A 14,703-nucleotide genomic window follows, 5' to 3' on the forward strand; every position below is an offset into this window, starting at 1 on the left:
TCGTTTACCTGAAACTCCTTTCTGACAAGTTTGTGCATAGTTACGTAAATTCATACAATCCAGCCAGTTTTTCTTCAGCATATCAACATGAACAATTTACAACTGCACCAATCAGCAAAAATAATAATAATAAATATGTGGAATGCAGAGTTTAGCGGCCAGAATCTCGTTACTGCCACTTTATGAACGTTCCGTGAAGGCAGCATCCCGGTTTGTGTGTGCGTACGATCGCTCAGGCAGAAAGGAAAGATGGCCGCCTGTGCACTACGTAGAGGGTTGCTTAGCGGTGTCAGCAAATACAGCAGAAAACACTCCCATAGAATACTGAGTGTCACTGACATTAACAGCTGCTTTGAGGTGTACAAGCCACGGTTACAATGCCGAGCCTGCGGGTTGCTCGGCGGTGTTCAACAAAAGAGGTTTATGTCGTCACGGTAAGAGACAGAGCGTCCTTCTGTCAAGCTAACACATACACACGAGAGGCTGTAGCTAGGTCCGTCATGCTTACTTATCTGGCCCCGGAAAAGCAAAGCTTTGGTCATTCTCGCAGAGCAGACTTCTGGATATTGTGTACGCTAGGTGTGCTATAAGGGATTATATTATGTGTTAGAAAACGAGACATCTGCTGATCGTCCAGCTCATGCTAGCTAGCCAAGAAGCCAGCATGGGTTGAGCAACAACTGCCTGATCCAAACGCCTCCAGCCTGCTCAAGTCAAATCGTTGAATGCTGGATAACATGAACAACACATGTTTTATGAAGCCATGTTTTATAGAAAAGTTGTGAGTTGAATGCAGTCTGTAAGTAAAAAGCTGCAGATGAACTCTGCTAAACTTAATTGTTAAGCGGAGTCCGGATTCCAAATCCACTGCTGTTTTCTTATCTGAAAACAACAAAACACGTTTAATATGATTATAATAATTCACTGTTACACTTGTGCAAACTTTCTGTCAACTTTCCACAGTGTTGTTGTTGCATATTTACTTTAAAATCATTCAGTTAGTTGTTTCTCTGTTTAACTTTGGCAAACACACCGTTTCCACATTGAGACAATGTCGTCAGTGGCCACTTGATTAGCTTAGCCTCTAAGAAGCTTTTCTGGATCCTTAATAATATCCTAAATCTATTTAGTAAAGGCCAATTAATTGTAATGGGAAGAAAACTGTTATAGATATGTAAATAATGCCTTTTGTATTTTGGTGATGTTTGCTTTTGTACAGGCAAGTTTATTTTTAAATACGTTAGCAATTATGTATTTTAAAAACAAACAAAGCAGCAACCATAATTGCTACCTTGTCAAGATTAATTTAAATCTCTGCTTCCCCTTATAATCTATTTTATAGTAAATTATGACTAGCCAATGTGTCCATCATGACTTCACAAATACCAGTGAAATGCCTGGTAATGTTTGCCAGTATTTTTCCTTGTTGAGACTTGTGCGTTCTGGCAAAACACAGAACTTTGAGTGATCATTCACTACTGGAAAGATAAACAACCGACTTAAATACCCCTTAAACATCAAATATGGCCAGTCACCAGGCACTACCTTGTTATCAATGCAACTCAAGTTGTTTTTGGGATGTTATTTAGAGAGAAAGTCACTGTATTATTTTTTTTTTTTGTAATCAGGACTAAAATCCATCATGTGTCACGAATCGAGAGATAAGAGCCAATTTAATCTTAACAGGGTGTGATTTAATATCATGTTTTGAAAACAAAGTTTGGGATGCAAAATAGTGAATGGATTAAATGCTGAAATGGCCATCATCAGACACAGTCAGCTCCAGAAACAATAAAGCAAACATTACACTGCAGAGGACATCCTGTTGTCATCCACTGATAATCCTCACAACACACCAGCTATCCTCGTTATGGCAGCTGTAAAAGCTTTCAAAGTAACATTAGTGCTTATTTTGGATAGATTGTTTTCTGAGCGCTAATCTAATGCTGATAAAAGTATCTGCAAAGTGTTTTAAGTTCATTCACACTCAGGCCAGAATGGGAGTCTGTGCTTTTCTCGTTCAGCATCTCGTTTGTCTACGAGATGCTGTAAATAAACATTTAAATTAATGTATCTAAATGAAACTTCTTATCACTTTGATTTTCTCAGGTTTTTTTTTTCGTCAGCGATAAAGTCTGAGAAGACATTAGTGATTTGCAGAAGAGATGCAACGAACTGTTGCCTCGCTGAGTTGTGTAATTAAACCACAGATATTTAACACAGACCTGCTTTGTTATGAAACATGTTGAAGTCTGCTTGCTTGTGCAAAAGTTCTCAAGATCAGATTTCAGTTTGAGGTTTCCCTGCAAAAAGGGAGTATTTTGCCTTGAAGAGATTTTAGGAAGAGAGCTAAAGGAAATGTTGAGCTGTAGAAATCGAGTTTGACGTTCTTGACCCTGTTCATGTTGTTTTAAAACAAAATTGCCTTTAAAAGTTAGAAAAAATGTTGCTTATTTGTGTAAAAGCTCCTCCACAGCGGGAACTGTGCTCGTATCAGCCACAGTTAGTGTTTTAACTTGAACTTTCATCTTGTGTGTTTGTGTTGTTTTGACCAGAAATCACATGAAGCTATCCTAACAAACCATGATCCAGCACATTTTTGTGTCTTTTGCCTCTCTTAATCCAGTCATGTGATCCAGGCTTACAAACTATTAATAGAAACATTTGCACACTCATTTTGACTTTGACCGTTTTGCTTCCTGAACAGGTTTTGATGGGCTTGGCGCTGCTTCTGGGAGCTCAGGGCTGCAGCTGTGACTTGTTGGTTTAAGGAAGTTATTGGATCCGTTAATTGTTGCTAAACCTTAAGCTTTATAATAATAAATTATTGTTTCTTGTTTAAAAGTTCACAGCTTTGCCAGACTCTTCATTGGTTATTGTTTACATGCAGTAAATAGCAGTTGGTGTTTAGTTTTGCACGTCACTAAAAGGTTTAGCAGCTGACCTTCAGCCTAGAGAAACTTAAATATAGCAACAGGATGTTTGTGGCTCTCAGGGCTGAGACTGTGTTCAACAAACACATTAATACACACATTACAACCACAAACTGTATCGTATTATATGTGGACAAAGTTTTCAAAACATCTAACATCAACGTGTGAAAAGCTCAGCCGGTTCTGCTGGACTTAAAATCGATGCAGTGTTGATTATTTTAGGATTAACAGATTTAAAAATTGGATGGCAAATATGCTTAGAGGATTCCTTTTTACAGAATTTGAAACAAAAGCTGTGCCACTTTAGGAGTTGTACGGTTTTTTTTGTTGTTTTATTTTGTTTTTTATATATTTTATTTAAACATCCAACAACAACAGGGCATTGACCACAGGGACAAGAAAAAGTTTTTTTTAATCTGAAATGCAAAATTAAATTTTTTGTACAGCTTTGGTTTAATTACTGCTCAGAATATGTTGTTCTTGGCTTTTTTTGAGAACGTACACTCCTGTTAACAATTAATTGATTTCTGGATTAATTACTTTAATAATTAATTCATTAAAGTTGATTCAATCAATTGTGTAAGACCTTCCACCTACCCAGAAAAAATAGTTTGTTTGAAATTTCCTTTTTTTGTTGTGCTCCTCTCTAAAATCTTAAAACAGTAATACATATTATAATATATTTTCAGGCAGTATTTCATGTCAGTGCTTTCATTTAAGATTAAAATCCTTGGTTTGGACCATGGCTCGTTTTTATAACCATATTTCTCACAGCGAAATCCAGTTACCTTGCGGTGATTGTTTTTGCAAAAATCAAAAGCCAAAACCTGAAACCAACTTACTGTGCGATATTAAATCCTCTGGTCCACATATCCCAATCATTAATCCGCCCCTTCATCTGTGCTGTGAAGATTAGCTTTCACAAGTGTGAGCGTTATTCACTCGAAGTGACCAGCTGTTGTCGTCATCATCGCCGGTCGAGCGTTGTGTATTGAAGATAGACGCTCTGGTGTTTCTGTCAGGGCTGGAGTTCGGATTGGGCCTTTTTTCTTTACAGATCAGTGGTTGTTTTTACCACACCTTGTGTTTTGTGATTAATACCGACTGACTCGTAGCTGCGTGTTTGTGTGCGTAACTGCGTTGCCTGTATTTTGGCAGGAACAGGCCTGAAGGAAAGATTTTGGAGCCTGTCGGTGTGTTTGAAGCAGTGAAGCAGCATGGGAAATACGAAACAGGACAGGTAAGGCTTTCAGATGAACCTGCAGCAGAGCACGCCGTTGCTTGACATGGCGGCCATTAGCGGCTGGATTTACAGCACTAAATAGTTAAAACTTGTGCACACATGGTTATTGATGTGCAAATCCATGTTTAAAGTGCAAAGGTGCTTTTAAAAGTTCTTTTAAGTAAAGATGGTACCAGTAATGAAGATCTCTTCTTTACACTTCAATTTTTTTTTTTTCATATAAATAAATCTCAGTGTTGTTTTTGCATGTGTAATCCCATCTAATCTGTGCTGTATCTCAGGGATTGATCTATTTTCTCTTTCCTTGTTGTTGTTGTCTTCTCAGCTTTTTCTCCACAGTGTGTTTGGCTACAGAGGCATTGTCTTGTTTCCGTGGCACGCCCGCCTTTATGACCGGGACATCACCCCTCCGGTGTCCGACAGGTAACCCCGCATCTCAGACTTGCTCTTAAAGTTTAGTAGCTTTGCTGGAGGGGTTATTGAAATAAAATTTTCTCCCGCAGCAAACCCGAGCCACCCGGCGCCCACGGCTCTAAGGAGGTGAAGGGGAAGACTCACACCTACTACCAGGTCCTCATTGACACCAGGGATTGCCCTCACATAGTAAGTAGCAGCCACTTTGTTCAGCCTGAAGCTTCTGTTTGTTTTCAAGTAAAACTTTGCTTATTGAATGTCCAAACAAAAAATGTCAGATTGTTCTGGGTAAAGACACCAAGCATTCTTTGGTCATTTCTCTAAGACAATAACAATATCATCAAGGAAAATTGGTTCTTTTAGTTTACTTAAATAAATATTCTTTGTTGATCTACATTTGAATAATGATCCAGAGGTATTTCTTTCAGTGCTTACGCAAAATAAGCTAACACAACGGATCCTACTTCAGGTTAAAACACTAAGGATTTCCTCCACATGCATTCAGTGCATCTTTAAAATATTAACACATAATCTAAATTAGCTGCAACTATACATAAGAACATTAATAATACTGGTGCCTTTCTTACTGCTGCTCAACTGCAGAATCTTATTGATAAGTTTACAGCTAGAAGATGTTTGGACGAATGATGGTCGTCAGTTGAAATAGATATTTCTTTATGCATTTTAATAGAGATTCGGTGAGTAACCTCAAATTAATAACCATCATTTAAATGCTTTTTATTATTGTTCTGAAAGTGAAGCCACATTAGACGAGTCAAAGCTTTATCTTTGTAGCTGTGACACGTTGCTGTTGTGCGTTAGATTTAATGTTATTGGGCGAATTTGTTCTGTGTTCGACAGTCTCAGAGATCTCAGACTGAGGCAGTGACATTTCTGGCCAACCATGACGACAGCAGAGCCTTGTACGCCATCCCAGGTAACCAGCAATACTGACACTCGGGGATCTGACTTACATATTTCTAATATTATGTTTTAAACAGGGTTGAAAAGGGTAGGATTTGTTTTTCTATGCATAAACTGTTTGTTTATCTCTTCGTCAAAACAACAAAATTCTTTAAGCGCCTTGTAAATACTGTCCTTTTGACATCATTTTCTTTAATTTGCCCACTTGCACATTTCATTTAATATTTGTATACGTTTTATTTTGGTTTTTACTTGCTGAATATTAATAAAAAATGTAACTAATTTAAAAAGTCAAACCATTTTACTCCATGTTTCGTCTGTATAGGAGATAAAGTTAAACTGTGGTCCTTAAATTGGGTCTAGTCAACAAAAATAAAGATACCAAAGTTCATAAACTTCTTTAAATTATAAATATTTAATCTTATTTGACCAGAAGTTACAGATTTTGAAACAAAAGTGGTCTAAATAAGTTCTGATGATACAAAAAAAAAAGCAGTGGAGTAGCCGATCCACTTTGCAAATCAAAGGCCAAAATTAGCATTGTGCTGTTTTTCTTTTTTTTTTTAGGAAATAGGTGTCAAGACTGATACCGAAGCAGTTTAAAGGCTAAAAGTTAAATTGTCCCAGAAATTATTGGGATAAACGATAATATTGTTGTTTTGTGACCATTTTCAAGCAATGTAATGGTAATGACATAATAATGCAAGAACACATTCTTAAAGATAAATAAACTTTAAATTCTAACTAACCTCAAATTTAACGCTTGAACTGGAAGACATGCTAAATATCCAAAATAAATAAACAAAAACAGGGAATAAAAAAAAAATCAATTATGAATCTCTGTAAATAAAATTATCCTTCAAAAAAAAGGTTTAGTTGAGACCAAAACTCCAGATTGAATAATTTTGTCATCCAGTTTTTGGTAAAAAGAGAAAATGATAAATTACGCTGATACAGATTATTGAGCTCGCTTTAATCTACCATTGATTTATTGTTTATTGTGTCAGGCATAATAATATCTAGAAATTTGAGTCTGGAAAATCAGAGGCGTCATAAAAACCCTTCTTATGTTCAGAGTTTTCATTGCTGGAGTTGAATAACAAACGAGAGGCGGTATTTCTAGGAAAGTGAAGGCGAGTTTGACTGAATCTGTGATTTGATATAATTTACTTACATGTTTTAAACGGAGCTCTGAAGTTCAGGCTTCATGCTGTTGTGTGTGGCTGTCATGTGACCGTGTGTGCGTGTTTGTTCCTCCTCCAGGTCTGGACTATGTGAGCCATGAAGACATCCTGCCTTATAACTCGGCAGAGCAGGTCCCAATCCAGCATGAACTGTTTGAGCGCTTCCTCATGTACAACCCGGCAAAATGTAAACACTCACCGTCGTCTTCTGCTTTCAGCATTTCTCTCACCTTCACGTTGCATGCTAAATCACTGCGACAGCTTTGAGCTGAATCAGAACAGGGAAGCGGACGTAAAGTTGTTTCCTCTATGACAGGGATCGTTGGACCTTCCACACTTTCTATTCATAAATTTGATGAAAAGAAATAAACAACTGACTTAAGTAAAGATGTAATAACAAATACAGGTTTTAGCGGTTTTTCAGATTTTTTTTTTTTAATGGAATGATTGCACTATGAAGAATGACTCCAAAACAACCAGTAATATTTGTAGGTGTTTGTTTTTGTCAATAGGTTGAAAATTATGTGCTTTTTCAGAATCATCTTTTAAAATTTTGACTTTGATATTAGACACCAGGTGTAAATATAGAAACTTTGGTTTTATAACATTTTCAAAATATTCAAATAAAATGTGTCCACCCACTTTACTGCATAACATGTGCATCTGTTTTTGTTTTAAAAGCTAAAATAAGAAATGAAACGATGGTTTTTAAGCGTGACAACACATTTTCTACAGTAGATGTTTATCAAAAATGATAAGCAGACTTTATTTCAAAAGATCGTGTAACATTTGACTGAAGGCAAAATGGCTCTTTTTGTAGATTCCTGCTCTAGAAAACTGATGGCCGCCTCCTTGTTCATTTTAGTGATTTAGAATCTATGCATGTAGGTGTTATAAACTAAAATAAATTTCAATAGGTTAATGGTAAATTTGTGCTTTTGTCGTTGTTTTCACACCTCAGCTCCCCCATTTACACCCAGAGACACCCTGAAGGCCTGGCAGGAGAAGAACCACCCCTGGTTGGAGCTGTCTGACGTCCACAGGGAGACCACAGAGAACATCAGGGTCACCGTTATCCCCTTCTACATGGGAATGAGGGTGGGTTCATCTGCTCAGAGTTCCTCAGTATGTCAGTCTCACCAAGGTGCTGCGATCGCAACTATTAAAACAAACTCACCGTTCACTAATCTTACAGTTTTCATCGTGACTTCTCTGCTAATCTGACTGTAATGTTTCCTTCTTTTCTGACCAACTCGACTGAATTTTGACCAATCCTCATTTCCTGCTTCTAATTTAACTTCCTGTTTCGCGTCCCCTGAAAACCGAACCTGCAAGTTAAAAACATGTAACATTTACTTTTTTCCCCTTTCTTTTGGCAAACTGTTTCATTTTGGACCTTATCAAGATTGTGAATGTTTTAAAAAAGCCGGTTGTGGCTTAAAGTATTGATAAAACCCATCAACAGACTCTTAATATATTAATAAAAAGCTGTTTCTGCATTCAGTGAGTAATTGAAGTTAAATAATAGTTCACATTTTTTCACACTGATGTAGTTTTGCAGTGCATAGATGAAAACTGCTTTGATTAATTTGATTAAATAATATTAAAACACAACTCTTACCTTTAAGGATCTATTTATGGGACTTTGTAGAGTCTAGGGACATGTAAAAAGCTATTTTGGGCCAGATTTGGCCCCCAGGCCTTCAGTTTGACACGTTCAGTTCATTTTTTTTGCACTTTAACTCCTCCTCAGGACTTGAGTTTATTTGTAGTAAGGCATCTATTTCAAGAAGGTTCCTGAAAATGATACATCAGTAACTTTATGCCTTAGCAATCACAAAGAAACATGGCAACATGTGGGAGGAACTGATCTTTTTGTCTTCTTTCCACTGAAAATCTGATGATCTGTTTTTCTGGTTCTCAGGAGGCCCAGAACTCCCACGTGTACTGGGTGAGTAACATGCAGTGTTGGAAACGACGGCGGCTTCAAGCGAACAGTTTGAACATGTGTTGCCTTCCTGCAGTGGCGCTACTGTATCCGCCTGGAGAATCTGGGCAGCGAGGTGGTTCAGCTGAGAGAGCGGCACTGGAGGATCTTCAGCCTGTCGGGAACCCTGGAGACGGTCCGGGGCCGAGGCGTCGTAGGCAGGGTGAGTGTCAGAGCAGCATGCTTTTATTTTGAAGGGGTAGGTGTATCTGACCTAAAAGTCTCTTTAAAAGCAAAACGGTGTCGGAATAAACAGAAAAGCAACAATTACGGCTTTCCTACTGCTGATTACCAAGAAGAAAACTCATTGGTAATGCAGGTATAAAAATGCTATGACATTTATTCATATTGATTCTGAATCATAAGTTGACACAAAACTACAAAATAAACACTCATTACATTTTGTTTTCTACTGCTTCTCATGCAGAATATTATACACAGACCTTTTTATGGTGTAACCCTGATCTGTCCTGTGAATTTTGTGTCAGTTTTTTTTTTTTTTTTTGCCCTTTTTGGGCAAATGATTAAATTTAGCTATTGTGCTAATTTCTACATTTTTTTTTTACATTGCTTTAAAATGTGGTAATGTTGATTAATGTGCTCTGTTCTAATCAAATAGTTAAATTAAAACAAGTATAAGTTGATATTAGCTAAAATATTAACTCTGTTGTATCTGCTCTGACAGCCTTTTAATGAACAGGAAGCTCATATCCTGCAAACAGAAGTTTAAAAACAGCCCTGCCTTCATGCAGCGACACCTCAAAAAAATTAGAACATTTTGAAACAGATCAGGGTTTTTTCACTTATTTCAGAAGGTGAAACTTGTTTATAGATTCATCACATAGTGAAATATTTCAAGCCTTTGTTTCTTGTAATTTTGATTATTAAAACGGGTTTAAACCAAGTAGGAGTGTTCAGTTTAGACCCAGAGGTTAACCTGTTAACTGTTACCACTTTTATTTCCTTCAAGATCAGAATATAGAAATCATTTAACGTCAGCTGTTTTTTTTTTTTTATATATTTTTTTTTATTCTGAACCTCATATTGTACAGCTGTTATTTACACATGCCTTATTGGATAAAAATTATTTTTTGGATTAAAATAAAGCGTGTGTGCGCGTGTCTTCATCGTTTCCTGTTTACAGTTTCTGTGTTTGTGCTTACAGGAGCCTGTGTTATCTAAAGAGCAGCCAGCCTTCCAGTACAGCAGCCATGTGTCTTTACAAGCTCCCAGTGGTCATATGTGGTGAGAACGATGCTCCACACGCTGCATATGCAGTCCCAGCAGTCAGAAGTTTACATACACATTCATTGTCCTGTTTGTTTTCAAGTTTCGACCATCCGACCAAAACGAACACACTCGGATAAAAGGAAATTAAATTTGGCCACTAGGACTAGTTTTAAAAGCTGAGTCCATGCCACAAAAACCACCTTATTTAGATGATCTCTACTGGTTTTGATGGGTTGATTGGTCATATGTCCAGCCAGAATGATGCCAACAGCTAGTTGATGACAGGTTGAGTTGCAACTTAGTAAAGGACATTTATCCAAATATCAGAAGGGATGTTTATGTATTTTGTGCTGTGTGGGTTGGAAGAAATACAAACTTTTTAAACAGTTCATCTATTTAAAAAATGACTGCCCCACAGTCAGAGGCTGTAGTCCTTGATGTGGTTCGATCTCTGGTCTCAGGCGTTTTGCTGCATGTGTTCCTGTTCTCCTGTCTCTCTACCAACAGGTAATATAGAGGTTCAGTAAAGGCCCCTAGTGTCAAAAAAAAGTCTATTTATTGTCTTAACATTGCGTTTTTTTGTGCAGTATATTAAACTTGTTTAATTAGAAGGTAAAAATTAAAGGCCATAGTTATTTATTTAAACCTGTTTTGTTTATACAAGCCATCTAGTCAATCAATTTATCAAGTTTATTTGTATAGCACATTTCAACAGTTTGCTTTACATCGTAAAAACACAAAAGTACAATCATAGAAGACAGAGTCAACAATAGAAACATAACATTTTGTCGAGTGGCATTATTAAACATCAGACTATTTATCAATGTTTCATTTATAATGTTTCAAAAGCAGATGTGTTTTAAGTCTGGATCTAAAGGAACTCGGTGTTTCAGCTGTTTTGCAGTTTTCGGGAAAGTTATTCCAGATTTGTGGTGCATAGAAGCTGAATGCTGTTTCTATGCAGATCCAAGGTCTCATTTACAAGAGATTCATGTTTTGATTAAACAAAATTACAAACACAGGAACATAAAAATCAATTTGACCCATTTAAATAGGCTAATAAAATATGAGCTAATATTTTATTGAGCATTCATGTCATTGGCAATAATTGTTTCCATGTGTCTGACCAGAATTATATAAATATGTTATAAACAAAGCGTTTTGATTCTGTAGCCATTCACTCCTGTTGTTTTTCCTCCAGGGGAACGTTTCGTATCGAGAGAACCGACGGCTCCCACTTCGACGTCAGGATTCCCCCCTTCTCTCTGGAGAGCAACAAAGACGACAAAGCGCCCCCTGCTGGCTACACATTCTAACTGGCACTGGCTGGCCACCACGCCAGTTCCCGACTGGGTCATGTCTGCAGTTGTCCTTCCTCTGCGGCCCTGCCATTCAGTCAATTTCAGTCACAAAGAGACTTTAGAAGTGTCGACATAATCCAAACTCTGGCCGTCAGGCTGCACCCAGCAGCAGAGTGGGATCGATTAAATGACGGAGTGGAAATTCACTCTGCTGTTCTGTGCATTCTTGAGACACGGACACTTGGGTCAAACGTAGAATTACTGCAGATTTGGTTCTGACGGGCAATTACTGAAACACTGACCCGACTATTTGTAAGTGGGAGGGTTTCCTGCTGAGCTTCTTGTTTGAGAAAACGGAGAGGGACTCAAATTGAACCAGTAAGTTATTTCTTATTTGCCAGCTGAAAACTGTTCATCCCTCTGTTAGCATCTGTTTTGGGGTTATAACATTTATTTTACCTGGATCCTTTTTCTTCTCCTCATGCTTTATAAGCATCAGACTACCTGGTTCGGAGTCGTGTAAGAGTGACACAACAGTGAAGCACAGTGGACATCATTACTTCCTACTAAACAAGTATAAAAATAATGAAATGCACTGCATGTAACTTGATCTGTCATTCCTGTACCAGCAGAAACCTATCACAGTAACTTCTGGTAATTGAACTCAACGTACATATTTAATATTTTCTAGTAACTTTCACACAGTTGGAATGCAACTACCAACAGGGTTTGTGTTGCACAGCCATGTTATTTCCTTTAAAAACATTAATTATATTCTTGATTGTTTTGATTTTCATGAGTTGATATTGGAGTTAAAATGTGGCTTCAAGTTTCTAATAACAGCCATTAAATAAATTGTTTTGCAACTGTTGTTGCTGCCTTTACGTGACGTTGGAAGGTCCTCTCTGTTTTTAGTTTCCGCTCACAGCTATTTTATTCTGTCCTTCTTGTTTGTCTAACATTAGACACACAACAGAAGAAATATTTAGCTGTAATACTTTGTACAAATTTGAATTGGGCTGATCTAAACACTATCTGTTGGAAGGTGGTTATTATCATTGAATTAGAAAAATGAAGATGTCCACTGTGGTTTAGTGTTATCAAGCTCTAGTATTGAGTCCACTGTGTGCGTTGACAGCCAAATGTAACCCCCCCCTCCTGCTCAAGGCCAGCATTTATAGTCTTGGAATAACAGAAATCGCACCACAAAAGCTTGAGAAGCAGCGTCAGAGGGGAGCAGGTTTGAACTTTTGTGTTTTAAGAGACGTGTCTACCATTTGATGGATGTCTTTGGCTGTTTTTAACTTTGAGAGGGAACGCGGGATGAGCCTCACACTTCCCCTTTAAAGTGAAGATAGAAGCTAACATTGCTGCTTTAGTGAGCGATTTGAAGCAACTCTGACGTTTGAAATACTGTAAATAGAGATGTAATTAAAAGTAAAGGAAATAAACCTTTTCAAAAAAAATGTCTGGATCTGTAGTGAGTTTTTGTTTTCTGTGATTAGGCTTCTGCTCATGTGGAAAATAAGGATACAATATAAAGTTTTTCAGTTTAAAGGATAAAAACATGAATTGTAAATGTTGAACTTCCGCTAGCAGTAGTTTTATTCTTCATTACCACCAGAGGTCAGTAGAGTCCACAGGTAAAGTGTTTCCATGTTTTTATGAACCTCAAGAGATGCATGCTTATTTTTAGGTACCTTAATAGATTTAAACCTCGTTAAAACGTAAAGGAAGATGTTTACAAAGACTTAATTTTAACTTTATGATCAGGGAGGAATATTATAGATGGACATTAGAGGAGACTAAGTGGGCTAATTAAAACTCTATTAAAGCATTCTTGTGGTCTCCATTTCTCTAAAATCAGCGCCAACTCAGGTATAGGTAAACTTTTGTACGTTTTTTTTTTTTTACTTTAAAAAAAAAAAACTGCTGATAAGTTGATGTTTTTTAAGTGTCTGGAAACTAGTCTGTTTCAAAAACCTGATCAGCGGCCACTGCCCGTTACCTAGCAACCCACTTAGCAGTTTGGTCAGTGGGTTTTACGGCATTATTCGCTGGACAAGACAAATGCTCTGTTAGCATACCATTAAAAAACCGCTGAAAAATTTGGTTAACTTCTTAAGTGTGAGGTTTGACAATATTATATGCAATATATAATTTTAATATTTTTTTCCCAAGAGATTGACTGACAAACAGCGTTACCGTAGCATGGTTAGCTTAATCGGCCAGTTGGAAGCTCAGATATTAGTTTCTAAATTTACTTAACACCAAAATAGCCTATCAATAGACTATACCAGGTCACATTGACCATAACACTGATGAGGAAGTTACGGCAGTGTTTCCAGATTGAGTTGGAAAAAATAAGCTTCGGGTGTGTTTATAAAAATTTGGGCTCCTTTTCATACCATTTGGTGAGTTTTTAGAAAGGACAATTCTGCTAAAGTAGTTGTTACTGTGTGGCAGAACAGTAAATAACTTTTACATTTTGATAAAATGCTATGTCTTTGCTCTTTTATTTTTCTTTTGTAGCTCATTTATTTTGAAATGTTTAGAATATGTTTCTATGCAATTTGCTTGACTGAGGCTGATTCATTTAACTGATCAACTTAAAAACGTGTGCTGTGTGTAAAAAAAAAAGCAATGTTAAGTTTAAATTTTATATTACGTTAGATTAATTTAATTTCGCTTTGGGATCAACAAAGTAATTTTGAATTTGAATTTACAATTTATGTCGACAGGCTATTCATAACTATTTTGCAGTTGCTATGACAACATGTTAGGGAAGGGGATTTTTGTGTGTAGATTATTTGGTTGCCTGATTTGCATATTTTGTGGGGAGCTTGTATGTGCAACCTTTTTTTTTTACTTGAGTGCGGTTGTGTGCTAGTGGTGTGTTCTTTGTTATGCGTGCAATTCTGAATCTTTATTCAACAACACGTTTCAACAAAGATTGAGATTTGGGCTGGTTTTGATCAAGTTTGGATGTTTTTTTTTTTTTACATTTTTTGGGCTTGCAACCCTGACTGAGGGAACAAGACTCAGCTTATTTGGCTATTGAGAGTGACACTTTCAACAGGTATTATGAAGGCTGAGCTAAGTAAATAAACAAAAGTTTGATCCCAGAAAAGAAAAGTAGAAATAGTAAAAAAAAAAAAAAAAAAAAGGTCAAATGACATATGTTAATTTCGTCCAATCAGGTCCTTGTGAAACACCATTTAGAAAAGCCAATTTCATCTGGCCAAAAATAGAAACTCATAAGACTGTTGGTTACTGATTGAGTAGGGGACAGAGTCACTAGTTACAGTAATCCGACCCTCCATTCATAACAAAAAAGTTATGGAAAATGGCTAAGGGATTTGGAATGCCAGCCATGCTAACCACTCTGTTACAATATGCTAATGCTTGATTAAAATACCAACCCTATAGTAATTTATTAGTTAATTTGATTCTGCTGTTCTCTATTTCTGATTGACTTAGACTACAA

The 14,703-nt window shown here is 36.9% G+C and overlaps 2 protein-coding genes across 4 annotated transcripts in view; both read left to right on the top strand.

Moving 5' to 3' along the window:
* The first annotated feature begins 216 nt into the window (after nucleotides 1–216).
* On the top strand, nucleotides 217–11,791 carry poldip2 (polymerase (DNA-directed), delta interacting protein 2). 2 transcript variants are annotated; one of them, XM_015016297.1, is made up of 11 exons: nucleotides 217–434; nucleotides 4,098–4,173; nucleotides 4,502–4,599; nucleotides 4,680–4,779; nucleotides 5,452–5,527; nucleotides 6,778–6,885; nucleotides 7,660–7,796; nucleotides 8,623–8,649; nucleotides 8,723–8,848; nucleotides 9,851–9,930; nucleotides 11,117–11,791. In XM_015016297.1, exons 1-11 carry the CDS (start codon nucleotides 250–252, stop codon nucleotides 11,229–11,231), a joined length of 1,128 nt encoding a protein of 375 aa, XP_014871783.1. In that variant the 5' UTR covers nucleotides 217–249; the 3' UTR covers nucleotides 11,232–11,791. The 2 variants fall into 2 exon arrangements, with proteins under 2 accessions (XP_014871783.1, XP_014871774.1); XM_015016288.1 differs by having other exon boundaries at nucleotides 218–434; nucleotides 4,092–4,173.
* Nucleotides 11,792–13,174: 1,383 nt separating this feature from the next.
* The window catches only part of lrrc75a (leucine rich repeat containing 75A), a 54,788-nt gene continuing 53,259 nt past the window's right edge, over nucleotides 13,175–14,703 (top strand). Inside the window, exon 1 of one of the 2 annotated variants that reach the window (XM_015016266.1) lies at nucleotides 13,175–13,590. In XM_015016266.1, the coding sequence (XP_014871752.1) occupies nucleotides 13,538–13,590 (53 nt within the window). In that variant the 5' untranslated portion in view covers nucleotides 13,175–13,537. Of the gene's footprint in view, nucleotides 13,631–14,703 lie in introns of both variants that reach the window. The other variant, XM_015016275.1, reaches the window with a different exon arrangement.

The sequence above is a fragment of the Poecilia latipinna genome, unplaced genomic scaffold, assembly GCF_001443285.1.
Source record: "Poecilia latipinna isolate Pla-1442-1.1 unplaced genomic scaffold, P_latipinna-1.0 Scaffold72, whole genome shotgun sequence".
Lineage (NCBI taxonomy): Eukaryota > Metazoa > Chordata > Actinopteri > Cyprinodontiformes > Poeciliidae > Poecilia > Poecilia latipinna.